The sequence below is a fragment of the Clytia hemisphaerica genome, unplaced genomic scaffold (assembly GCF_902728285.1).
Source record: "Clytia hemisphaerica strain Z4C2 unplaced genomic scaffold, Clytia hemisphaerica genome assembly, whole genome shotgun sequence".
Taxonomy (NCBI): Eukaryota; Metazoa; Cnidaria; class Hydrozoa; order Leptothecata; family Clytiidae; genus Clytia; species Clytia hemisphaerica.
Genome location: NW_027103245.1, coordinates 43,192 through 69,167, shown reverse-complemented (window position 1 = coordinate 69,167; position 25,976 = coordinate 43,192). Strand labels below are relative to the sequence as shown.

Genomic DNA, 25,976 nt, shown 5'->3' with positions numbered 1-25,976 from the left:
TTATCCTATTAATAATTCTTTTCTTCGTTAAAATGACATTGCGTACCTACCCTGAGGAGGCATAATTGGTGTGTCGGTGGTTGTGTGCTAGTTAGCTAAAAAGATCATTCATTCTTGTCGTCAAGAAGAGATTTATCACAAAGTCAACTTTTTGAGAAACGTCCGGCGATATGACTTTGTTCACTTCTCCATGATCATTCGTCTGCTTTTGGTGTGCATGTGTGAAAAACATATCATCTCGCGCCTCACCACGCCACAAGCATGCATCATACACCTTTGCACGCGACAGGTGAGAAGGAGGAGGAGAGATGAGCGGTGTACTAAGGTATAATGGCAGTGATGGAGTGCGTAGATTGTGAATGGTTGGATTCCACTTCCTCACGGCTGTTGTAGGACATTAGTGTTTTGCTACTGTTCGATTTCAATATCTTTGCACCGGCTTTGATTTGCACCTGAGCTTCTTCGTATGACTTGCAAATCTCTTTAAACCATTCCGTGAATTCCGTTTCACTCTGCAAAATGATAAGAAGAAGAATTCTTAACACTGCTGAAAGTTAGACCTTCATAGTTACTCTCATATTTCCGAAAAGCGGGTTATACTAGAGGAAGTGTTCATCTTACATCAGATGAAGAACTGGCGTCGATAAGAAAAGTGGTAAATGATAGATACCTCTGCTCGAAGAACCAACGTTTCACGGTTGTCTTTGAGTACGATTTTTATACATCGAAAGTTCTTATAATTAATCTCATCCACGAAACGAATATCTTCCAGAGGTAATAAGATCTTTTGTGAATTCTATAATAAAAATAGATTAAAGGTAGTTGGTTAAAAACAGGCATTTTTCATTACATGTCAAAGACTTGCCAAGACAGTTTTTAGACGTCAGTGCACCAATTTTTAATAAAATTCAAGCAGAGAGGCTTTAAGAGATGGATAGTCGACTACTCGAAAAATATTGGTTCATCATATGTCAGCATAGACTGCCAAGGGAGATAGCTTAAGTTAATGGAATTTTTCGTTGTCTTTTATTTTTTTTTGATCAGCAGACAGGTAAAAAAATTTCCACCATATTGATGCATGGTGGTTTTTCATGCTACAAAGCGATGTAAAATTTGTTGATTGGTTGAAAAATTTGAATAAAAAATAATTAGCCAAAAACACTTTTTATCGCTGTCTGAAAAAGCAGTTGCGTAGTAGCAAAAGCTATAATGGAACGTCAAAAAATGAAGAGAAAAAGAATATACTTACGAATATACTTACTGCCTGCTCCCCACGATATTCCAAGCGGTTAGGATAAAGAAAGAAATACTTCTTCGTCCAAACCGACTGGAAAGGACCGCCGAGCTTATGCAAAAAGCCATGAAGTAAACAATCTCCGTTCTGTGCATCTAATGAAAAAACCAATTTCCAAATTTTAATTCCAAGGTCAAAGAAGACATGAAAATTATTACAATTTTTAGTTTATCAATTTTCCCCAATTTTGAGTCATTTTTTATTTTTAAATTCCAGATATACATTTAGCAACATACCGTAAACTACTAACAAAACAAACACTGGGAAATAGAAACCCCTGTAAAGTCAAGAGAAAATAAGAATAATCACTGAAAAAAAGTTCTTCACCACTAACTTATATCTAGAATACTCATGTATTGTTTGCCACGTTTTTTGGCTTCCAGTTTTTCTGTTTCTTGGTTCACCACATCAAATACTGTTTCTAAAAGGAGAGAATAGAGCCGCACATTATAAAGCGAAACCAGTAGACAATTATCATCTACCATTTGATGGGAGTTTGTGTACTATTGAAGTAAAATACAACGAAAAGCATACCTGCAATTTCATACTGCCACCTTTCAGAGTTCATGTAATTGAAATTTTTGTAAAGACTTTGATCCTCTTCCGTCAACTAAAAAGAAAGATGCAATCTCAAGGTATCGGTTGCAGTTATCAAAGTTGCATCGTCTTCGAAATCATTCCTGAATCAGGACTTGAACAGAAGATGTTCAATTGTACTTACTTTAACTCCTTTGACATCATCCTCATCAAATGAACCGATATCGAAGGCGTCTGCTGCATTGACTTCACCACGAGGTGGAATCAAAGGCGGTGTTAGCTATGGAAGTGAGAGAGTTTGTGTCAGTATAGAGAAACCTCTCCTTTCAAAGAAAAGAAAAAATACAGTGATATAAAATCTTGAAAAAATTCTTTCAGCAGGCAGACCTTATCATAAAAATCTCGACTTTACCTTTAATAATTCTACTTGTTTCCATTCCAAAGCTTTAAAATATTCGTGTCCTTTTACTTCCAGAGAGCTGAAAAGAAAGAAAAAGTCATGTTCAGTTCACATCGAGAGCAAATCTCATACAAAACGTTAAACATGTCGATATCTATATGCATAATTTATTATAAAAATAGTCATATTTCCCGATTACTAGTAGGTGGACTTGGCGAAAGTCTTTTTCAGGTTTTGCCAACCTTGTGATTGATTGTGGAAGCAAAATTAACGGGTGTAAGTTACGTAACTGAGTTATATCGAAAAGCTTTCATTTGGAGGAGTCCCCCTTAGGTAAAATGGTTGTCGGATATTGTTGGTTTTTCTCCCTATTCGGCTCGATTTTGAACCGGACATATCCGTCACCTCGTGAACCTAGTACCGCCCCTGCTTTGACGCAACCCTGGTTTTTTCTATTGGTCGAAAAGAGTCGAACTTTTGATAAAAAACTTCCTCACCAAAGTTAAAATAAATTCTTAAAAGTTTTAAATACTGTCGGTCGGGTGGGAACAAGTTGATGAATAAGTTGACAAGTTGAAATTGAAGAGTGTTACCCTTTGCCTTGACATCCCAAGCGTTTCGGAACATTTCTTTGCAGTAGCCCACCTAACAACGATTTCATAACATCTGAAAACTCGTCTGGAAATTTGACGTCCTGAATGACAAAGAAATGGACTGATGATAAACAATACTGTCATCAATTTTAATGGAATTCTTGCGTGTATAAATATGAACACTCTCTGATAGATACAAAAAGGTAATCTTTGCTCATCAATATTTACCGATACAAAAGCGTTTTCTTGGTACACTGTACAATGTACAACATCATTTTAGTTGAGTTGAAGAAAATGATCGTTCAAAGGAATTATCCTTCAACCAATAATAACCAAGATGAATACATACCATTGTCAGCGTTAGTTTATCTATTTCGTGTTTATCTTTCGTCTTTTGCTGTCGGAAGGGACTATGCCTATCAAAAAAAGAAAAGAAAACACACTGGGTGAACTTTAAGTACAGTAAACTCTCCATAATTCAAACTTGAACACGATGTTTAAATTGCTCGAATTACAGAGAGGTTCAAAATAGAGAGTATTTTAAGAGTTTCATGTTTGACAGGAGCCCAGAATCGGTTTGAATTATAGAAAGAAGGATTCGAATAATAGTAGTTCGAACTATCGGGAGTCCACTATTATGTTATTGTAGACAGATACATTCGTGTTTTTATGTCGGACTTTGTATTCAACAGAAAAAGATTAAAGACAAATGCTTAACTTACCCTCTTAACAACTTGTATAACATACAACCTAATGAAAACCAATCGGCCGAAGAATCATAAGCAACGGATTTCTGTAGAACCTCTGGTGCCATATAACCATGCGTCCCCCTTGCGTAACGAAGAAAAAGAAGGAAATTATCGAGGGAAGAGTGAAGAGTTGCATGGAATGGGATCAGACTCCTTCTTGTAAAGCGTCCAAAACTCGAACGCAAAGATATTATATCATTTGAGTTATACAAACATTCAATTTTTGTTTTGAATTTCTTCCACGTATTTTCAATTATGTCCAATTCCTGGGTAATCATCAACCATTATACGAAGCTATTCATGTATTTCGCCAATAGTAGACAGCACTCATAAAAGTTATTAATTTTGTGAAAAATCCCTCATTTTCTGCAAATTAATTATGTTCATTTAAATTCTACTCTAGGGGCTATGAGCTATGAAGTACTTTCGTTTTCAAAACTTAGAAAACGTAAGTACTTCGTATCTCTTTATAACGAAATTTTCAGACCATGGTTCTGACCTTTTTCTTAGTCAGCATAAAATTTCTGATCGATTGGTATATAATATGCAGGGTTTTAAGCTCAAAAATATTTTTCTTAGGGTAGCAGAGCCTAAGAGCCCATGTGACGAAAGAAAATTTTGAATCTGCCATTATGGATTTCGAAATTCATGTAGAAAAAAAACTTTTCCTGAATTTTATTATTTGAACGGTAGGCAAGACCCTCCGAAAATTTCAAGTAAATTAAGTAAGCCAATCAAATGTTACAGCCACGCAAATCTGGAACCAAAAGTAGTCATTTCAAAAAATCGAAATAGAAAGTGCTTCATATCTCCAGATAACGAAATTTTCAGACCATGACCTTTTTCAGCATAAAATTTGTGATCGATTGGTATATAATATGTCTATGTTTAAAGTCAAAAGTTTAAAGTCTTTTTCAAGCAAGAGGGCTAAAAAGGGTTGAAAATCTAAAATCCGCCATTATGGAAATTTATGCCTGATCCAAATAACGCCACACACGTTTTCTGACTCTTCAAGGACTATACTTTCATGATCAAAAGAAAAAATGACTATACGCCGATGCGCATACGGGACATAACTCAGCCCCTAGAGTATTCGTGGCATATCCAAAATTTATTTTTAGAAGATCTAATTTATCTTTGCCCACGGTTCCCCCCAGGCAGAGCTAATCTAAAAAATCCAAAAGCAATAAACACATTACTAATTCTTTAAAAAATGTACAATCTTTAAAAAAAACAAGTAATACTTTAATGGACCTACCTATTTATAAAACGAATAATTAGAATTTAATGGAAGTAATGAGAAAATCTCAAAAAACCGCTTTTTTCGGGACATTTCCGGTTCTAGCGGCCGGAAAAATTTCTTTTTCGAAAATTGGGCCCTGTCACATTTTGGGCATTGCCATTTTATATCATTGTGCAAAAAATCATGAAAATCTGTCGAGTATAAGTTGAAAAAATGAAGGAAAACCATTATACGCCGGTTTTCGGCTGTTCCGGCGATTTTTAAGGAGTTCCGGATTCAAAGGATGATTTTTTTGGAAATCAAACGATGCTAAGTTTTGGGCATCATCATAAAGAACATTTTTCTGTAAAGAAACAATTAAATAAGTTGAAAAAATGTGACGGAAATGTGAAAAAACGACGATTTCCGGCACATTTCCGGTTCTACAGACCGGAAAAAATTTTTTTTCGGCAAATGGTTTCGACGACACCTTTTCGGCAGTACTAATGTGCATCTATGGGCAAAAAATCGCAAAAAACTAACGATAAAATCTCGAGAAAATCTCAAAAAACCGCTTTTTTCGGGACATTTCCGGTTCTAGCGACCGGAAAAATTTCTTTTTCGAAAATTGGGCTCTGTCACATTTTGGGCATTGCCATTTTACATCATTGTGCAAAAAATCATGAAAGTCTGTCGAGTATAAGTTGAAAAAATGAAGGAAAACCGTTTTACGCGCCGGTTTTTCGGCTGTTCCGGCGATTTTTAAGGAGTTCCGGATTCAAAGGATGATTTTTTTGGAAATCAAACGATGCTAAGTTTTGGGCATCATCATAAAGAACATTTTTCTGTAAAAAAAAACAATTAAATAAGTTGAAAAAATGTGACGGAAATGTGAAAAAACGACGATTTCCGGCACATTTCCGGTTCTACAGACCGGAAAAAATTTTTTTTCGGCAAACGGTTTTCGACACCTTTTCGGCAGTATTAATGTGCATCTATGGGCAAAAAATCGCAAAAAACTAATGATAAAATCTCGAGAAAATCTCAAAAAACCGCTTTTTTCGGAACATTTCCGGTTCTACCGGCCGGAAAAATTTTTTTTTCGAAAATCGGGCTCCGTCACATTCGAGGGTTTATAGTAATGCACCTTTGTGCAAAAAATCAGAAAAATTGAATGAGCCAATCTCGAGAAAAGTTGGTAACTAATGAACGAACGAACGAACGAACGAACTAACGAACACGGGTTAATTTATAGGACCTTCACCCCACCGGGGTAGGTCCAAAAATCATATTAACTTCAAGAAATACTTTTGATGACGCGTAGAGCGTAAAAGGTAAGTACTTACACACAAGCGTGTGGTCTCTTCTTGGAAAAATCGCATGCTAAACCGAGATCTGATATCCGAACATGTCCACTTTCGTCCAGTAGAATATTAGCTGGCTGTTGAAGATAATTAAACAAAAATGTAACTTTCAAAAAGCAAAAGCAAAAATACACTTTTCTGTTTAAAAAATGGTCAAAAAGGTCATCGAATCTTTGAATTGAATGAACACTACTTACTTTTAAATCTCGATAACAAATGAAACGATTGTGCATATGTTCTAGCCCTAAAATAACTTCTGATGCGTAAAATAAAACCTGAAAAGAAAGCCAGATAACCAAATCAAAACCAGCATGAGAAAAATGTCTCTCATGCTGAGCAGCCAAGAAAAATTTACGTCGGAAGAAACGTCTACTTACCCCTGTCAAACAAAAAGTCGAGATTGTAATGTTTAGAGGAGGTCAATGGTACCAATGAATTGCAATAAAAAGATACAGAGAGTGAAAAATAGACCTACACTTTTTTCGTCAAAGACGCCGTGCTGCGTTAAATGGTAATGAAGATCCCCTCCTATAGAAAAGTCAAATTGTTATTGATATTTATTTACTTCATAAAGTTGGCCGCTTTCAAACGTTTTAAGACTGTCAACGCTTCACACAGCAGACGTATCTAGCCTCGTTATACAAACTACAAACATGTTCAAAGAATCAGAATAATCTGCTTGCCAACAGTTGCCAATGGGTTCTTAAATAATATGTGTGCCAGTCTTACCGTTCATAAGATCAAGAATAAAACACAACTTGTCAGGAGTGTGAAAGGCGTAGGTCATACAAACAATAAACGGACAGTCCACCTAAAAGACAGAAAATAAAATTTAGAGCTTGGGTCAAGTAAAGTATTAAAGAAAAGGTAAGAACACATCTATTCTAGTCAGGTTTGAATAACTACAGTATCATGCGATTAACAATTTTAATCGATTTGAAGAAGAAGAAGAGGAAAATCCATACCAGAGATAACATAATTCTTTCGTTTAATGATAGTGTTTCGCCTTGTTTCATTTTGATCCTCTTTTTGTCTAAAGATTTTAATGCGTACCTGAAAAGTGAAAACACGAGACATTTAGATAACAGTTACAGTCTTGTTCTTTATATGCTATGCGAAGCCGCTCTGTCATACTAATCGTATGGAAGGTTTGGTGAGTATAGCAACGAAATTGCGCTATGAAGCATGTTTGTGGATGCTTGTAATTGAAAAAGTTTTTGACTTAAGTTTTTAGGGGGTGAACTTGGAAGGCTAGTGATATTGTGGAAATTAGATTTATATACGAAAAATAGCATCTCAAAGCTATGTCGATAAAGAAAGCAAACAGAAAAAAAACTTTTTCCAATCATTATTCTTACATTTTTCCAGTATCAGCTTTCCTACAACCATAGACTTCACCAAAACCACCACGACCAATGATTCTGTGAACACTGAAATCGTTCATCGTCAGCTATGATAAAAAACAAAAACAAAAGTTAAATCTAATGAATGCATATAAGAAATAACAGGTTGCTGTCTTCCAGCTAGAGGGAAACAGAGAAAATGACAAGTCATACCTATGAACAACTGAAATAACAAACGACAAACATGTATACTTTGAGAAGAACTGTTACTGTTAGAAAACAATTTTTGAAATAACGGCGGAGGCTCTGATCACGCCATAACTCCAACAATAACTGTAACGCCATCACGTCGAAAGAAAAATCGCGCATCACCCTTTTTGAAGTCATAGATCACGTCATCAGGCCAAGAAAAAGGCCCAATACCGCCATCACCGAGGCCGAAAGTACCTCCTAGTAGTAGGCGTTGAGGAAAACTCAAACTTACATGTATATTTAATTCTAAGTTTTTCCATTGTAGATACCGTACGTACTTTTCACTAAAAAGGAAAAGAAGAAAACGTAAAAAGAACATGTTCGGTGACATATACTGCATACTATATAATACGTATCATAAGACAAAAAATATCTCACCTTTTTAGAAATTTAGAGAAGATTCTGCCACGAAGACTGTCTTTGATTTCTTTATCGTAAGGCTAAACGAGAGAAACATGGATTGATTTTTTGAAAAAAATCTCGGAGATCTATCCGTGAAGGGCTCTGATGCACGGATACAAATGAAAATTCCTGTAGAAATTTCAAAGGAATTACAAAGAAACAAAGAAATTATACGTGTGGCGTTACAAACGGTTAAAAAAAATGTCTCGCCTAAAAACGACTTGAGTTTCCCTTTTTATTGCCATTATCGTACCGGGAAGTCAGGATAAGATAGGTAAACCGAACCTTTGAAAGTTCTAAACTTTCCACAAGCTTACCTATATTCCGCTTGAAAAGATCGTTGTTTACTCTTTATGATTCCGAAGAAAAAATAATGGAAAATGCTAGAAAAGGACGACTGGCGTAAAAAGCGTTCGTATTGCAGGAAAAACGAACTCGCTGTAAATAACAACGATTAGAGATATCTACGAATGTGTTCGTATTTTGGAAGTTGGTTGGATCCTTTTGTGAAAAGCGACTGGAAACTCCACTGAAAGTCCTAAATAATTCTTACTTCAAAGAGAGCAACGGGAACTTCTCCCACTGCCAGTAATTTGCGAACATGTTCAATGGCGTTCAATGTGAAAGACTAAAAAGCAAGGGAGATATTTGATTTCAATGAAGAATAGCAATAACCCTGTAATCATAATGATTTCGCAGGAGAGAAAAAGACATCGATAACCGTGGCCCTGTTATCTTGGTAAACCATATGTAGGGGATAATCAGAATAAATAAATCAGTTATGACGTCTGTTTAATTGCACAGTTGAGAGAGATGTGCTGAACGACTGTGCACAGTAGAAAGGAAAGAATGTCTGTGCTTATTAAAATGATACTCCAGCAGTGTTGTAGAATTCATACGTTTGAAATTCACATTGACATGATTTTAAGACATGATACATACATGTGAACAAGATAAGAGTTCTTTCATGATATAGGTGTCGAAAATTTCACGTGCGCGAACCAATCGATCATCAAATGATTGTAGCCTCTCGTACTCTTTGATCTGAAAAGCAGCCAAAACAGTAAATTTTGAGAAAGTCAATAAGTTCGTTTCCCCATATCAATAAGAATGATTGTGATACTGTAACTTTCAACGATGAAGTAAACAAGAATAAAAAACAATCCATGCGATTGGTATAAACTCTGTTTTTATCTATAATTAGGCACAAATCTATATTACTTACGGCCTCGTAAAATTTTATTTGTGGTACAGGTTCATCGCAAAGTTGTTCGCAATATTCTTGAAATAATAGAAATCCTGTGGTGTAAAATAAAATAAAGAAACATTGGAAGATGAATTAAGAATATTTCTGAAATTAGCAAGTGACAGCACTTCTATGAAAAAATCTTAATTTGGGCATGTTTGTTGCATGTTGAAAACGACTTTTATTTGATTAGATTCTAGCCCTATAGATAATACAAATAGGGAAAGACAGATCACAGAAAATTTGTTTGTAGAGTTGTACACTGCAGTGCCAAAAAGTCTTTCATTTCAATAAAATTAATGTAGACCGACAGGAGCGCCTCCAAATAGATGCAATAGTAATTTTTTGTATCGATTTAGATGACAGTTGTAATCTTTTTACATCATTTGTATTTTTTTCCTATTTCCAGGATGGCAACATTGCACTTTGAAAAATAACTGGTTTGGAGTAAGAGCAAATTATAATGTGGGGAAACTTCTCATTTTTCATCATCTTTAAATACGAGTAACAAACGCTATTTTTATGGACCAACCTGGTTATGCATTTAACAAATATGTACGTGAGCGTGACCGTTAAAACAATCATTCAGAGCATGACAAAAAGTGACGATTGATTAAAATTCGTTTGGTTGTTTTGATCATCGATTGTCCCCCGTGCCCATTGGGTTGGTATTAAGAGAGGGGATTGGAAGGAAGAAAATATCTAACTCATCTAAAATCTGAGTAATTTGGGTAAGATTCTTATAAAGATTCGTTTTTAGAGCTGTTTTGTGAAAACCTGCTTCAGCCATTTTTTACCAATAATGTTGCCCTACTTTCATGCAAAAAAATCGGAAAAAAATAATGACAAATATTTCACCAAAAAAGTCCAAAAAACCCATTTTCATCTTAGCTGTTTTTTTTGGCTGAAAATTACCTAAAAAAGTTTTTTCCGAAAATCGGGCTCTATCACATTCGAGGTTTTATGCATCTTTGTGCTATAGTACAGTCTATTTGTATAAAAATTGTGTACAAAGGCGTAAAAGCACAATTAATTGTAGTTTAGGGGTCAAAAGTGGATTTCAATCTCAGACCCAAAAAATTAGCACCTGTTTGTGGATTTTACAGACAGAACAGGTCTCCAGCCTAAAGTGAATTTTTTTCTCCAAAGTATGTTAGATATATACTGTTCAAAACCATTTTTCATGTCCGTTCAGAAAACATAACAACCCATATCTGCAAATGAGGCCAATAAAAGTTATTACAAAAGGTTGTTTGGAAGATGACGTAATTGCTGACGTCATGATAAATACAAGAAACAACCAAAAAAGTTTATTTCTATCAAATTAAATGGAGGACCTTTCAATGTCCAAAGGGTAGCTTTGGTTGAGAGTTAGACTTAATTGACAGGGAATCGCGTTTTTAAGACCAGTCAAAAGTCTTAAGCTAAATGGGTTGTATCAGGCATGCCCATGATAAGCATTTCTAAGGCAAAATTCCCCTAAATGGGTTGTATCAGGCATGCCCATGATAAGCATTTCTAAGGCAAAATTCCCCACCCTAACCATACTCGAAAAGCTATTGTAAAATAAGTTTGCATCTGGTCTAACTAATAGTATCTAGTACCTGAGAGGTCCATTATTGAATTTCACAAAAATAAACGTGTTTACGTGGTAATTTTTGCTGACATCAGCAATTAGGTCATTTTTCAAAGAACCTTGCATAATAACTTTCATTGGCTCAATTTTTAGGTACACTTTAATTGGATTAACTTTTGCGAGATAAAATTTTGCGATTTCGAAATTTTCGCAAAAATAAAACTCACGAAAATGTGTGAGATTCCCGACTCGTGAAGTTTAATCCACCACAAATATGAAAAAAAAATCTGTTTTCAGGCTTATTCGCAAAATTAAAACCAAGCGAAATATTTTAAAACTCTGACGCGAAAAAATTAAATCAAGAAAAATTTGCGATTCGTTTCATTCGAGAAATTTAATCTTTCAAAATTTAATCAGATTAAAGTAGGTTGTTACATTTTTCTTAACAGGTATGAGAAATGCTAGTTTGGTACACAAACAGGTGTCAATTTTCTGAGTCTGAGATTTAAATCCATTTTTAATCCACAAGCTACAATTGTGCAAAGATTCATGCTTTTTCGCTTTTGTGCACAATGTTAATGACTTTTGGCACGTCTACTAAAAAATATTGAATGAGCCAATTTTGAGAAAAGCTGATAATTAACGAACAAGGGTTAATTTATAGGAGTTCAGGTAGGTTTAAAAAGCCACTTTTGAGCAAACAGGAATCAAAAACAAAAGAATATTTGAGTTAGCATAAGGGATGGAATACATACCTAATCGTTGGTTAAAAATATGGTCGAATGTCACCTCATCGCGCTCATTTAAATACTTGTGCATCACACTGTATACTCTATAACAAGAAATTGAATTGAAAGAATATCAGCAATGGGAATAAGAAAATCAGCATTTTGCCAGCCATGTTTTCTTCTACAAACTGTCTAGAAAAGATTCAATTTTTTCTCAGTATTTTTAATTGGTCGTGAAATATTAAAATTAAAATTAAAATTATCTAATTACTTTTAGTTTTATTTACCTTTATCTTCAAAATTTTAAAATAAATGTTATGACGTCCCATCATACAGACCAAACCTTCACCTGAGATGTTCCATTTAATATCCATACATAGGGAAGAACTGTGCGGTTATCCCCCCTGGGTAAAAAAGCTAAATTTGCAAAAAGACCCCTGAAGAAAAGTATTCTATTGCCCTTGGAAAAAGTCTTCTTTAAACTGTTACAACATGATGGTGGAAGAACTGGAATCAATATTATTTTTGACCTCTTGGAAATTTCAGAATAACTTGACCCCAGGAAACTTACATTCTCCGGAAATTCCTGGAAATTCATAGAATTTTCTTTGAACCCTTAGAATATACACAAACTTATCATTTCACCCCCGGAAAAAGAAAATATAGGTAGACAATGCTTATTCATCCAACCTCTTGGAAAAAGATAAAACTCAAATCAAACTCCCTGATAAAAAAGGAAAAAATCCCTTAGTTGCCCTGGACTTGCTTGTGGAGCCCCCTGGTAATGGTTATCAACCCCATGTTTGGATATAAAATGAATAGCTCATTTGGTTGTCTCAACAACCAATATGTTTAAAACGGTCCATTAATAGTGCTGAAACTCTGCAAACAAACAGTTATTTTTCACGGAGTAACTAAATGGCAAAAAATAAAAAGGAAATGCATTAAATTGAATTTTTAATCATCATCATAAAAAGAAAATTTTGACTTTGCTCATCATCTTCATTCTTTGGCATTTTTTGATGCAAAATGGCAATTTTCCAATATATATCGAGTTTTAAATCTCAATTCTAAACTAAATCAAAAGTATTTTGGTTGGGATTTTTCACAGTTAGTAGGAATTATTCAGGGGTTTGTGAGTACAGTTGTTCCTGATTTTAGTGATGATGTGACAAGAAGATTAGTTCTAGCCTCAGTAGTTTTTGGAAAACTAAAGACAAATGTCTGGTGATTAAAAAAATGATGTCTAGGCTTATTTAAACCCTGCTCACACATTTTTATTGTAGTGCTTTTCCATGAATTATCTTGCTAGTAGGTCAATGGAATAGGTAATGTCCAGGTGGCTCCACTTGATAGGATATAATGATCAGAGCAGATCGATAACGAATTGATATGTGGTTGATAAATTAATTATTTAGTTGATGAAATAGATTTTTTAACCCATGATAATTTATCCCATGCAACTGGATCCCCTATCAATCTGTTCCAACAATCAATCAATAAAGATTGATTAAGAAAAGATCGAAAAAGGATCATTTAACAGCTTAGACTTTAGGCTAATCCTGACATTAGTTGACACATCACGTTAACTAAAGAATTCGGATGAGTGGTTTATACTAAAAACTGCAAATAAAAAACTGAACATGCCTCTTGTACTGATTATTTATTCAGAGCTCCTTATGCAAAATGTTTCATCATTTTGCTAGCCAATTTCTTCTTATTCTTCCTTTTCAAAGAGGGCGAGTTGCAGCTAGGTGTGGGAACTTTAAAAATATGATAATACTTTGCGATACTTTGTTTTTGGTTTTGTGGTACCTTTATACTACTTTGTGGGATCCGATGATAGGCCATTACTGATACACTGTTGGAATCAGCTCTCCTGAAGTGGTTAAGTCTGACAGTGTTTGAGGGATCAGTCATAATGTTGTTTAAAAATTTCTTGGGTACAGTTTGTGAGATTTGTGCATTGACACAGGTTGTTGGGGTCTGGAGGCACTTTAAACCCCCCCAGTAGGTCTAAGGCAAAGCCCTGTTGGTGGTTCAGAGGGCAAAGCTGGAAAAAGTATTGTATACGTAAAAAAAGCTAAATTTGCTGGAAAATATTATTATATTATCTATTTTGGATTGAGTTTCAAAAACTCAATCTTGGATTAAGTATTTTGGCCGGTACATATGGATATAAGAAAGTGATTAGAAAAATCTGACTGCCATAGTTTTGTCGAGCATACAGTAACAAAAACTTGTCAATTATGTTTCAATGGAAAACTGGAAATCCTAAACTAAGCTTAAAAAACAAAAAAGAACTAAAGGTCGGAAGTAATAGCAAAATGCAGAATGAATTGAATGAATTTATTTATATTTACTAATTACAAGGATAAAGACTAATCGAATTCAACTATTTTCTTTTTGTATTATGTTATATGTATTTCTTGTGACATTTATATGTGATTCCCCAAGCGATTTCAAGTACCTGAAAATCGGGTCGGTCTTTTAAAGGTTGGTAAATGACCGGTAAAAATTTACCGAAAGGCCCCTATGAGTCCAGTTAATTTAGCGGCCACTTCGAAACAACGGGTCCCAGACTGACATCAGACCAACTTCGATTTAGCGGTCAACATTTTTCATGATAATTTTTATGTAATTGTCACTATAAAACACTAACTAGAGGCTAGGACCGGTCTAACGAGCTGCCATTAGCTTCTACAAGCGACCAGGACTGTTGGAAATCAGATTTTCTAGAAGGTCTGAAGGCCTATATAAAACCAAAATCTGATTGCTACTAGACCACTTGTAATACCGTACCAAGACTGGTCCGATTTTCAGGTACTTTAAATTGCTTGGGAAGTCACATATTACCAGGTCAATTATCTCCAACTTTTAGTAATTTTTCAACAGAATGAAATTTGTTCAGTTAGTCTTATATAGCTGATGGCTGTATCAACATGAAACTTTAATGTACTTTAAAGCAGATTGCATATTGTTTTCTGAAAATTGTAATCATTTGATATTGGAATTAAAAAAATTATATATTTTTTACACTACCAAAAAATGGAATTTCAATCATTCAATCACATTGCATTTGGATTGATTGTCAATTCTTTTCAATCATCTGGACATTACAGTAGATAGGTCAAGAAAGATTATTACTAAAAGAAATTCTTTAGAAGTTTGTTTTGTATGATTCTTCTGGGTTTGAAGACCTGTTGCATAAAAAGATCGGTTGCCAACTGGGAAGGGGACTCTATGTGTCATTGTTTTAATGCTGGAGTTTTTAATAATGCAACATGACATCCTAACCAGCAAAAAGTCTATTCATGTCTGGTGTTTGGATGATATTTGGTGGTATCATTCAACACCTGAAAATTAGCATCCTCTGCTTCCAGGCTATTTTTCATGCCCTTCAGTCTATGCTCGAGCTTCCAAATCAAGATTACGGGATTTCGAGTGTAGGCTGATTTTACTTTCATTTTCAGTGATTGATCGATTTCAAGCCAACATCTTAGCAACGGGGTGCTTGCCATAGTTACAGGGGTTTGTGCAAAAGAACAAACATAAAATTTTTTCCAAATCCCAAATTTTGATTGAACCATCCAATAATCACTTTTTTGCACCGTCAACTGCTCTAACTTGGGACTATCTGAAAAAACATGGGACGGCCACCATTTCACCGAAACCTCCAAAGTCATTTGATTTGAGTTAAGGATTTGGCGTATTTAAAAATAACACGATTTCTCTTTCGATTTTACAGTAAGTGAAAATACAGACCAGATACGCAACAGTCCCATGTTTCAACCAATCGTCCCAACTTAGAGCAGTTGACGGTACTTGTCAATGTACATGTAACTATGTGTTGTGTCAACTTGTCAGCATTGTATTATTGTAAAGGAAAAGATAAAAGAGGTAAGACTAGCCTAGTTTCTAATACTGATATATGAGTTTAAGTTTAGACTGCCAAGGTAAACTTGGTTTCAGATTATTTTGACGCGCTGCTATTGGAGACATATTTGATAAAAACGAAGCCTGGAAAGTACTCAATACCAGACAATCTCAATCGAACGGAACTGACGATCGAACCAGTCAAACAAAATCGAACGCAATTCGATTGTTGAATGCAATCGAATCTCAATCGAATATTACCACGATTTTCAGATTCGATTGATATTCGATTGCGTTCGATTGAGATTCGATTGCGTTTGATTGCGCGGTGCTGGCGGTTGCGTCATGGTTCCCGTTCTTTTGCTTCGCTAACATTGAAGCGCTTTTTTTTTTTGCACGGAAAAACATGTGGTTTTGAACGGAGTAAGGGCGGGATAAGAAAAGCAAGTGTTATCATGTGGGCGGAAGGACAAATTGCCAAATTAGGTCATGTGACAAATCATATCCTTTCCATACGGTTGAGAAAGTATGACGAAAGTGGTGGATTGTATGTTTTCTGGACATCAGAGGGCGTCAAACACTCTTCTTTGATTTACGATGGAAAATCGGCCTTCTTTAGAGCATAGAGCAATCAAACGCAGTCGAATTTCAATCGGTCGATTGCGTTCGATTTGGTTCAATCGTTGATTCCGTTCGATTGAGATCGTCTGGTCAATATAATTGAAGGTAATCGAAAAGTAATCGAAATGATTGAACAAATCGAAAATGGTAGAAGAAAATGCCATAATCTGGAGTCAAGTGAGTATTCTATCACCGATAAAATCAATAGGTGGTCACTGACCACCTTCAATAATTATCGATCATTATTGATTACGCATGGAGCGAGCGTAAGCGGCGTGCGACTCATTTGGCAAACGCACCTGCGTGAGAAAAATTTACAAAATTTACAATAATATGCGGGACCAAAAAACTAAATTTTTTTTCACCTTTTTTTTCGTCTAGCTGCTATTCCAGCATGTTTAGCCTCTGAAATGTTTCAACTTTGAAGAAATTAGCGTTTTTTTAAGAAGAAGTCGTTGCAGTGTCAATTTTTCTTTAAAAACCCGATTTCTCTTGGAGAAAATTGATGTTTTTTATTTTTTCAAGGGTCCCCCTTGGGGCATGGGGTACCTGTTGACCACAAAAATTCCAAAATTCATGAATTGACCGTTGATAACATTAGGGGTAAAGGGAACCAATGACGTCACGGGTTTGGGAAAAACTTCAAAATGTGATATCTCGAGTTTGAAGAGGAGTTGGGAGGTTGTTGACCCCTCATTCTATCGGGAATTTTTTTGGGGAATGAAATGGGAGAGTTTATAAGGCTTGAGTAGGACTTTCAAATTTGGCTGAATTTTTAGCCATTTTCAGTTGATGAGGTCATCAAAACAAGAAATATAAGAGTTTGGAAACGGCTAACCCCTCTTTGGATCGGAAAATTTATCCAAAATGCAATGAGAGGGGTGTTATGAGGCTTTAGTACGACTTTAAATAAAAATTAGCTAACATTTGGGTAAGTGGTGTGAGAAAATCAAAACAAAACAGCCGAAAAGAACTGAATTCTCGGAATAAATAATGGGAAAACGTAAAAATACAAACTACTTTTTGTGACGAGCTCTTATTCTACTCTTTCCAAAAAGTGAGTGAAATTAATCTGATGAAATATATTTCCATAACAAAACAAGGGAAATTCAATGTCTTTGATTAAACCAGGTAATGAGAGATTTTTGTAAAAGGTCTTTCGTGTCTCTCCCCAAATCCTCCACAAAACTGTGTCTTTGACTTTTCAGCATCAATTCTTCAACAATCAACTTCACTTCTTATTTCGAAAATTCGTCATTTAGGGCCAAAATGACGTCATCATCTCAAGATTCGCAGTATTTTGAGTATTGATTCTTTTTAAGTTGTAATTTTTAGATTTATGGAATTTTAGAATTTTCGTAATTTCTTTGGGATTTGGGATTTTCAGAAAAAAGTACCGTGCGTGAGAGTGGGTAACTTGCATCAGTGGAGGCTAACATGCATAGCCCACAAGTGTTACGTGTAAGCCAAATCGCATATTACAAACAACATCTAAATTGCCGAGTAAAGGAGAAAAAAATCGAAATTCAAAATGGCGGCCAAGCCCACGCTGATAACTATCAAAAATGTTCGTTTTTCAATTAGCTATTGCAGCTCAATAAATCAATGAAATAATTTGAAATAAAAAGTTAACAAACCTTGAACCTTTCATGAATCCAAATAAATAAAAGTATTCATCTAAAGTGAAGATTACATTTCAAAATAAAACGAGTTCCAAACCAACCTAAAGTCAGTGTCTGCCAACTAAAAAATTCTCTGTGGGGTCACTGGCAAGGAGTTACGACTTCAGACTTTAGATTCCAATTCTTGTATAGGCTGCAACTACACTGCCAAATGATCTGTATTACAAATACTTCCAAATGGGTCCATAAGTTAAGAAAATGAAATTATCATCTAGCACGGGGTTTTGTTTTTAAAAACAAACTTCAAAATAAAATTGTTAATGAACTTGTTACTTAAAATATCACTTACTTACATAATTCATTTATGATATAACACCCCTTTCTTAAATAAATGGCCTCTTATAGTCTTTTATGTTTGCCGCAAGAAGGGAGAAAAATTTAATTTGACCCCCGGTTTCTTCTCTCTTTTTCCCTCTGGTTCATGCGTGTTAGTGTAGACACAACTTTAATCCGGGGAAATGAAGCGTTTTCATTGGTCTAAAATTAGGGATGGTCACGTGACCAGAATTTTTATCCAGGGAAATGCCGTGGCGGCAATGTTTTGCTTTAGTGAGTTGAATGGAATTGAATTGAATATATTTTCGCTGCAACACAGCAGGATAACCCTTTACAAAAGAAAAATAGATTTCTCTAATACAATGAGGAACCTAGAAGAAACTGAAAAATTATTACAGAACTAAAGAAAACATGAATAAACGATTATCTTAATATTAATAGTGACAACAGATAAAAAAATTCACTCCATTAAGAATTAGTGAATAAGTTGTTCTTATAGAATCAAAACCTAAAATAAAGGGTGTGGTGGTAAGCCTACACTAAAGAGAGGTCCACCACACCCAAGAAGAACAACACCAGAGGAGAAAGATGACATCTTGACGAAAGAAGAAGGAGCTGCGCATTCCAGGAGACGATGAGTTCTGCATTCCCTTTGGGTTTCCCCTGATCGTTGGTTTGTGCTTCTAAACTCCGATGTTTTCCACGTTTCGCAACCGTAGAGAACATAATGGCAAAACGTAATCGAAAGAAAAATATCAGGAAAGTACAAATTATATCACAAAATGTTAGAGGAATTAAGTCTGACGCTAGACTTCAAGAACTGTTTAACGTTATTTCGAAAAGGAACGCTCTCGCAGTTTGCCTCCAGGAAACTTGGCGAAACGGTAGTGAACTTTTTGAACATGAACAATACAAATTGATATCATCTGGTCTAGATAAATCATTACAGAGTGGAAAAAGAGGCTCTCAAGGTGTAGCAATTGCATTAAATCAAGATGGTGTAATTGCATGGAATGCCGCTGGTTGTGAATCACATACCGATTTAGGAGCTCGTATAATCGCAGTAAGACTTTTGTTAAAAGATCATCAGAAAAGAGACGTTGGTGTATTTATCATTTCCGCTTACGCGCCAGTCGGTATCGCTCATGAAAATATATGGAATGACTTCTTCGATCGTCTTAATCTGTGTATCTCGCGAAAAAACAAGAACGACATACTTATTATCGGAGCCGACACCAACTCCAGCATGGGTCGATCAGTCGAAATCGATAATTGCCCACTTGGAAAATTCGGTATTCAACACATTAATGACTCAGGAAGACGTTTACTTTCGTATTTATCTATGAATAACCTTAACGTTGCAACAACAAAATTTCAGAAAAATGACTACATCACTTGGATACATCCTAGGAGCAAGAAAGGCCATCAAATCGACCATTTCATCACGAATATTGAAATGGCTCACAGAGTCACCGACGCAGGAACTACGTCCCCTTTAATTGACAGTGATCATCGAGCTATTTTTCTTAAACTTCGCGTTATGAAAAGACTGCAAAAGAAAATTGAACCCCGTCAGAAAATGATGATTCTAGATCATTCAAAACTTCTAGAAAACAACGTTCGTGAAAGTTTTTGTCAATCTGTATCCCATAAACTTAACAATCTTCACACACCATCTTACTCAGACCTCGCCAATGCTGTTAACAAAGCCAGTCTTGAACTGCTTCCGAAGAAAACAAAACCAAAACCAGGTTGGTTCCAAGCAAACGAAAAGAAACTGTCATCTCTAATCGAAGCTAGAAATCAAGCCTTAGAAAACTGCTTTAAGAAGAGACGTACACGGTCAAGTTCGAAACGACTTCAAGCAGCACGTCAAGCTTTGAAGTTGGCTGTTAAATCTTCAAAAAACGAATGGATTGATTCTCATTGTAACACTCTAAATAAACATTTGGGGACGAAAAGTGCATGGGACGCTCTTAAACATTTGAAAAAAGGTTTAACCATAACAAAACCTACTGCTACGCGAAAAATGAAAAAATCCGACGGAGCACTCCTGTACCAATGCAAAGGAAAATGCTACTGTTTTTCGTGATCATTTTGAGAAGTTGTATGATAAAAACCCACATTTCGACCCAACAGTACTTGATACTCTTGAACAATCACCCGTCCATACCGGTTATGACCTGATTCCTAGTGAAGAAGAGATTGTTCGTGCTACTTCAAAACTTAAAAACAGTGCACCAGGTGAATCCGGTATCTCCTCGTACGAATGGAAGAGCTTACTGACAAATAATGATACCTTGATTATCTTGCGAAATATTATTTACCATATATGGGACACTGAAACCATACCAGATGAATGGAATATAGGTCGTCTAACGATACTACCTAAAAAAGGCGATCTAAGTTTACCTAAAAATTATCGCGGTATTATGCTCTTGGAAGTCTCGTATAAAATGATCGCTATAATCCTTCAAGAACGCTTACGACCAATCCAAGAATCGCTCGACCACGAGTCACAATGTGGCTTTCGTCCAGATCGAGGTTGCATTGACGCAATTTTTACCGTTAAACTTGCTCTTAAAAAACGTCGCGAACATGGACTTGAGTCATGGGTTTTCTTTTTGGACTTGGTAAAAGCCTTTGATCGGGTTCCCAGAGAACTACTGTGGCTTATTCTTGAACGTTTCGGTGTCCCATTAAAACTCGTCAATTTATTGAAAGCTCTCCACAAAGCCTTCAAAGTGAAATTCACGGTAGACGAAGTAACCGAAACAATGAACTGTTCAATTGGTGTCAAGCAAGGTGACATTCTTGGTCCCCTTCTATTCACGTTTTTCATTGCAGCAGTTATGATAACCTGGCGTAAAACAACCGAAGTCCAAGCATGTATTTTCAAAACGAAAGAAGATGCTGTCATGACTGGTCGCAGCTACAGAGCATATGGAGAAGATCTGCCACTCCAAGACTCTGAGTATGCCGATGACACTGCTCTCTTATTTAACAGTCGAAAAGAAGCAGAGTCCGGCATTGAGGAGAGTATGTCGCATCTCGCTCGTTTTGGGATGGAAGTACATTCTCATAGTGTGCAAGGGGGTTCCAGGTCCCACCTGAAAATTCAGGTCCCACCTTATCCTAAAATTCCCACCTTCAGCCCAGACTCCCAGATCCCAGCTAAAAACAAAAAAAATATACAATTCAAGGAACAAAACAAAATTTCTTTACCGTAATATGAAGATGCAATATATTACATATGTTTAACTTTCCATTTACCTATGACCTACATTAGGGGTAGAAACCAATCAAGTAGTCAGACGGCTTAGAAGTAAGTGTGAGTCGTTAGATATAAGTCTGGCATGAAATTATGACTAATCCTCGAATAAGAAGTTTTGGGGAAAATTTATCCTGATAACTACAATATTATATTAGTATAAATAAGTGAGGATCGCCTACAACCATAACTGCAGGGAGGGAGGGAGGTAAAATATTTCATCCTGTCAGCTTTCAGTTAGAGCGTCGACTTGAACAGGGAGATGTGATGGCCATTTTGAACATGACGTCACATGGCTATTAGCAAAGTAGACTCAGTTGGCGGAGGGCGGCAACCCAGCCATTCGAATACTGTATATAGCGCTTATCAACATTGGCCCCAGCAAGCCATTTTGAGTGAGGGGGCCAACATTTTGGAACCCACCATGGTTGGGCGACGAAGAAAATTTTTTCACTTTTTACACCCTCAAAACACCTTAAAACGATATCTAATAGGGGAGAATAATAGTTTTTGTGGTTTGATTTGGTCTCAAACCAGCTTAAAATAGAAACTCTTAAAAACGTATGACATGATCTACCAAAAAGTGGGGGGGGGGGCATGGAGGGGCCAGTATATAAAAAAAATATGTCATAAAATCATAAAATCTGAAAATAAGAAATTTTACTTTAACTTTTTCCAAAACACCCAAAGTCCCACCTAAAGAAATTAACTCCCACCTTAACTTGTTTCTCCCACCTAAAACCTGGAAAACCCCAAATCCCACCTGAAAATTTTCGACCCAAATCAGCAAAACCCCCCCCACTATTCTGGGGGGGGGCGCACACTATGATTCTGGTCCATTGGAGCCACGAGAAGACTCCAAATCAGTTGTTCTCTTCTGTCCAAAGCCACCGAGTAAATATGGAAATCCGGAAACATATGATAACCTTGACCTGTCTGATATCATCATTGGCCAGCGTTACATTCCTATCGTTGATAAGTTCGTCTATTTAGGGAGTATGATTAGCAACGACTGCTCCGACAAAGGTGACGTTCAAATGAGGATCCAGAAAGCAAGCATCGCATTTGGTTCTCTTAAGAAATGTATTTTCTCAAATTCAAGTGTCAATTTTGATGTCAAAGGAAAAGTTTACTCTACCTATGTTATTCCTATTCTATTGTATGGTGTCGAATGTTGGAGCTTAACCGAGAGTTTGTTAACGAGTTTACGAAATTTTCATCATCGTTGCGTTCGAATCATGTGTCATGTCAATCGATACCAGTCATGGGTAAAGAGAATTAGTAACGTTGAGCTTTTGAATAAAGTTTGTTTGAATTCGATTGATAGCTATCTCTGTCAACGTCAAATGGCATGGGCTGGCCACGTAATTCGAATGCCCTGGTTTCGTTTACCAAGAAAAATGATTTCTTGCTGGGTCCGCTCGAAGCGCCCTAAAGGGGCCCCTCGCTATACGTTTGGTCGATCTTTGTTCAAAACTTTCAAAAAATGTAACGTTGATAAGTCATGTTGGCATGTTCTTGCTTCTGATAGATTTCAATGGAGAAATCTCATTAATAATTTGAATATATAGCTAGACTTTTATTTCTTCTCGTATTTTCTTATATATGACAATTTTCTGATAATTTTTTTAGGATGTGTTTGCGCTGTGATTCTCTTGACTATTTTCAGGAGGCCTATTCCCTTTAGGGAAGGCCTATGCTCTTCTTCTTCTTCTTCTAATAGTGACAACAAAATAATCAATATAAGAAATATTTTTACTTTTATTTTATGAATTTCTTTGAGTAGATTTATCTATAAAGTTCTTCCTGTTACACCCCCCACCCTCCCACCCCGGGAAAACACACTAAGTTCACGCACACACAATACACGCACACACAGACACACACACAAAGATTATTCGTCTTCAGCTTTGTATTTGTCTAAATAGAATTTTGTAGCTTAAAGATTTTAGTTCATCAGTATCAAGGTTGTGAAAATCAGTGTCAGGATGATTTATTAGTAACTCATTCCATTGTTTTGACGAAAGACGAGAGAAAGAGTTAAGTCCAAAATTTGTAGTTTTGACCGTTGAAAGTTTAAGTAGTTTAATAGCTTTGCCCCTCGTGCCAGTTTTGTGATAAATTTCATCAAAATTAAGTGTTGATAGGACATCAGATGGAAGATTACCCTGGAGGTATTTTTGATTAAATAAGATATTCATTACTTTCACCTGATCAAAGATTTTGAGTAATTTAAGCTCAGCAAACAGGGGAGTGGCAAAAGTTCTTGGCTCACTAAAGGTCACGAGTCTTAGTGGTGGCGTTGTGGTATAGTGGACATCAACCTTGATTTCTGTACAGGCGACCAAGGTTCGATTCCCACTCACAACGGTTCACTTGGCAAGTGAACAAAACTTCGCCCGGGTCAACCCATGCCATGTGAGGGGAATTGGGTAGTCAGTTCAAGGTGCTGACGGTATGCTTACTCAAAGCATCTATAGTTGTGAGAATGGGCTCCCAGAGCCTCCTGTAACTCAACCATAATAGATAGATAGATAGATAGTGCAGTGTTTGGAAGAGTAAGAATCCTATGTGTGACAGTATTGTCACACAGTCCCCAGAGTTGACTAGCATAGCGAACATGAGAAGCAAAAATTGCATGATAAATGTTTAGAAGGATGTGAATTGGAACATAGTGATGAAGTTTAGATATTGCCCCATTTGCCCTTCTCAATGTACGACCCTCGACCCTCTTTGGGCCATGTTCGGGCCGAGAGACCCTATCAATTCTTTTGGCCCGAACATGACCCGAGTCATTCGGGCCATGTTCGGGCCATGTCAGGAGATTCCATATTTAAATTGATTCAGCATGTCCAGTCAAACAAAATAGTACAAAATAAGATTTGTCTGTTTTGTTTATATCACTCAAAAAAACTTTACGAGCTTCCCATGGACACAATGAAATATAAGCTCGAAGGGCTGGAAGTCAATCTCTTTGGTAGGATTTGAAGCCAACAAATCCTACCAAAGTTGTGCGGCCTTAAGCGGCTTGCCTGGTTTTTACACAAATGACAGATTGAAACTAAAATTTATCACTAAATTTTGAAAAAAATATCAATCATAAACAAAGGAATTGCTAGATTCAATCTGTCGTCAAAAATGCGGCACATTTTTTAAGGCTTCACTTTTTCTTGCCTGAGAAAGATTAGAGATTGAACTCCGGCCCTTCGGGCTTTAAAACTCAATGCATGGACACGCTTCAGTTTGAAACCAGGACCAGTTTACTAGCAAATATTTCCACCCTAAGTATATTTATAACTATGTTTTCATACCAAATAAGACATTTAATATTTATATGAATTTACAACATTCATACATTTAAAATATAATTAAGAGAAACCAAGTTTTTCTCAAAGAAAATGTTAAAAAAATTCAGTCCTGAAATTACACGCCTGTTTAAATCATGTTTTCAAAAATTGGCCCGAGTGTGGCCTGAACACGGCCCGAATTCTCGGGCCAGCTTGGGCCATACTCGGGCTTTACGCGAATTCCAATAAAAGTTTTGGCCTGAGAATAGACCTTTTTTCAAAGAGGACGTTCTGTTGAATAATTATGTAATCCAGCCATAAAAACAATGATAGAGCCCTGCATAATTACTGTATCATGCATATTTTATCATTGTTTTTCTGCTGGACTACATAATTATTCAACAGGGTGGACTCTTTGAAAAAAGGTCTATTCTCAGGCCATGTCGAGGGTCGTCTCAATGTAGCAGCAACGAAAGAAGTATGAACCTTCCAAAGAGATTGACCATTTTGTTGTTTTGATTTGAGCGGGCGAAATTTCTGTACAAACTAAAATACGGCTTCATTGGAATACCGGTTGAAATACTTGTGAGCCCTCAAATGAATGACCTGGCTGGTCATTGAAATAAATGACTATATTCAGCTCCGCGCACAGCTCTACTCTACCATTTTTGTTTTGATTTAACTCTGTATTTTAATGACCAGCCAGGTCATTCATTTTAGGGCTATGCATGTTAGCCTCTCCACTGATGCAAGTTACGCAATCTCACGACGCGGTACGATATTCTTTAATGAGCAGCGGATTGATAGCCTCCATCTCTTCTTACATAACTAGTGGGCTCTATAGAATCCCTTTCGCTTTACCAACACGAGACTCGCTCTCCGTGCGTAACCCCTTTTACGATTGATTACTTTGATTACAATCGAACGTTCGATTAGTACCGTGTCTGTTCTGGACTGAGCAATATTTTGAACTAGAAAAAGTCTCAAACATGACCTGAAGTAAGTGTTTATAGTTTGATTATCAATGCAAAAAGTACTCACGAGGCATCTGGAAGTACAATTTTCTTGCTTGCCCTTGCTGCAGGAGTGGATTTAGACTTTTCCATAGCCATCAAATATGAAACATCGGCCAAGACGGCCTCAAGGTCCGCCATCTTGGACGGCTAGATTATTGTTTTGCTTCTTGGTTTTTCAGGTTCACGACTAAGTTCAGCAGCTGCGACGGAGAACCTGAATGTTTTTTTTCGTTCTTTTATG

At 36.3% G+C, this 25,976-nt stretch overlaps 1 protein-coding gene across 2 annotated transcripts; it reads right to left on the bottom strand.

Annotated features, from left to right (window-relative positions):
- Positions 1-230: 230 nt before the first annotated feature.
- On the bottom strand, positions 231-25,946 carry LOC136809685 (G protein-coupled receptor kinase 3-like). 2 transcript variants are annotated; one of them, XM_067066337.1, is made up of 23 exons: positions 25,761-25,946; positions 11,734-11,810; positions 9,382-9,455; positions 9,099-9,200; positions 8,710-8,784; positions 8,133-8,194; positions 7,987-8,038; positions 7,518-7,609; positions 7,125-7,212; positions 6,889-6,970; positions 6,635-6,687; positions 6,357-6,434; positions 6,142-6,236; positions 3,547-3,654; positions 3,174-3,240; positions 2,825-2,925; positions 2,244-2,310; positions 2,016-2,111; positions 1,829-1,904; positions 1,629-1,715; positions 1,262-1,389; positions 671-796; positions 231-512 (listed from the first exon to the last, which is right to left on the bottom strand). In XM_067066337.1, the coding sequence occupies exons 1-23, from the start codon at positions 25,871-25,873 to the stop codon at positions 321-323; spliced, it is 2,091 nt and encodes a 696-aa protein (XP_066922438.1). In that variant the 5' UTR covers positions 25,874-25,946; the 3' UTR covers positions 231-320. The 2 variants fall into 2 exon arrangements, with proteins under 2 accessions (XP_066922438.1, XP_066922361.1); XM_067066260.1 differs by having other exon boundaries at positions 1,250-1,389; positions 25,761-25,945.
- Between the last annotated feature and the right edge of the window lie 30 nt (positions 25,947-25,976).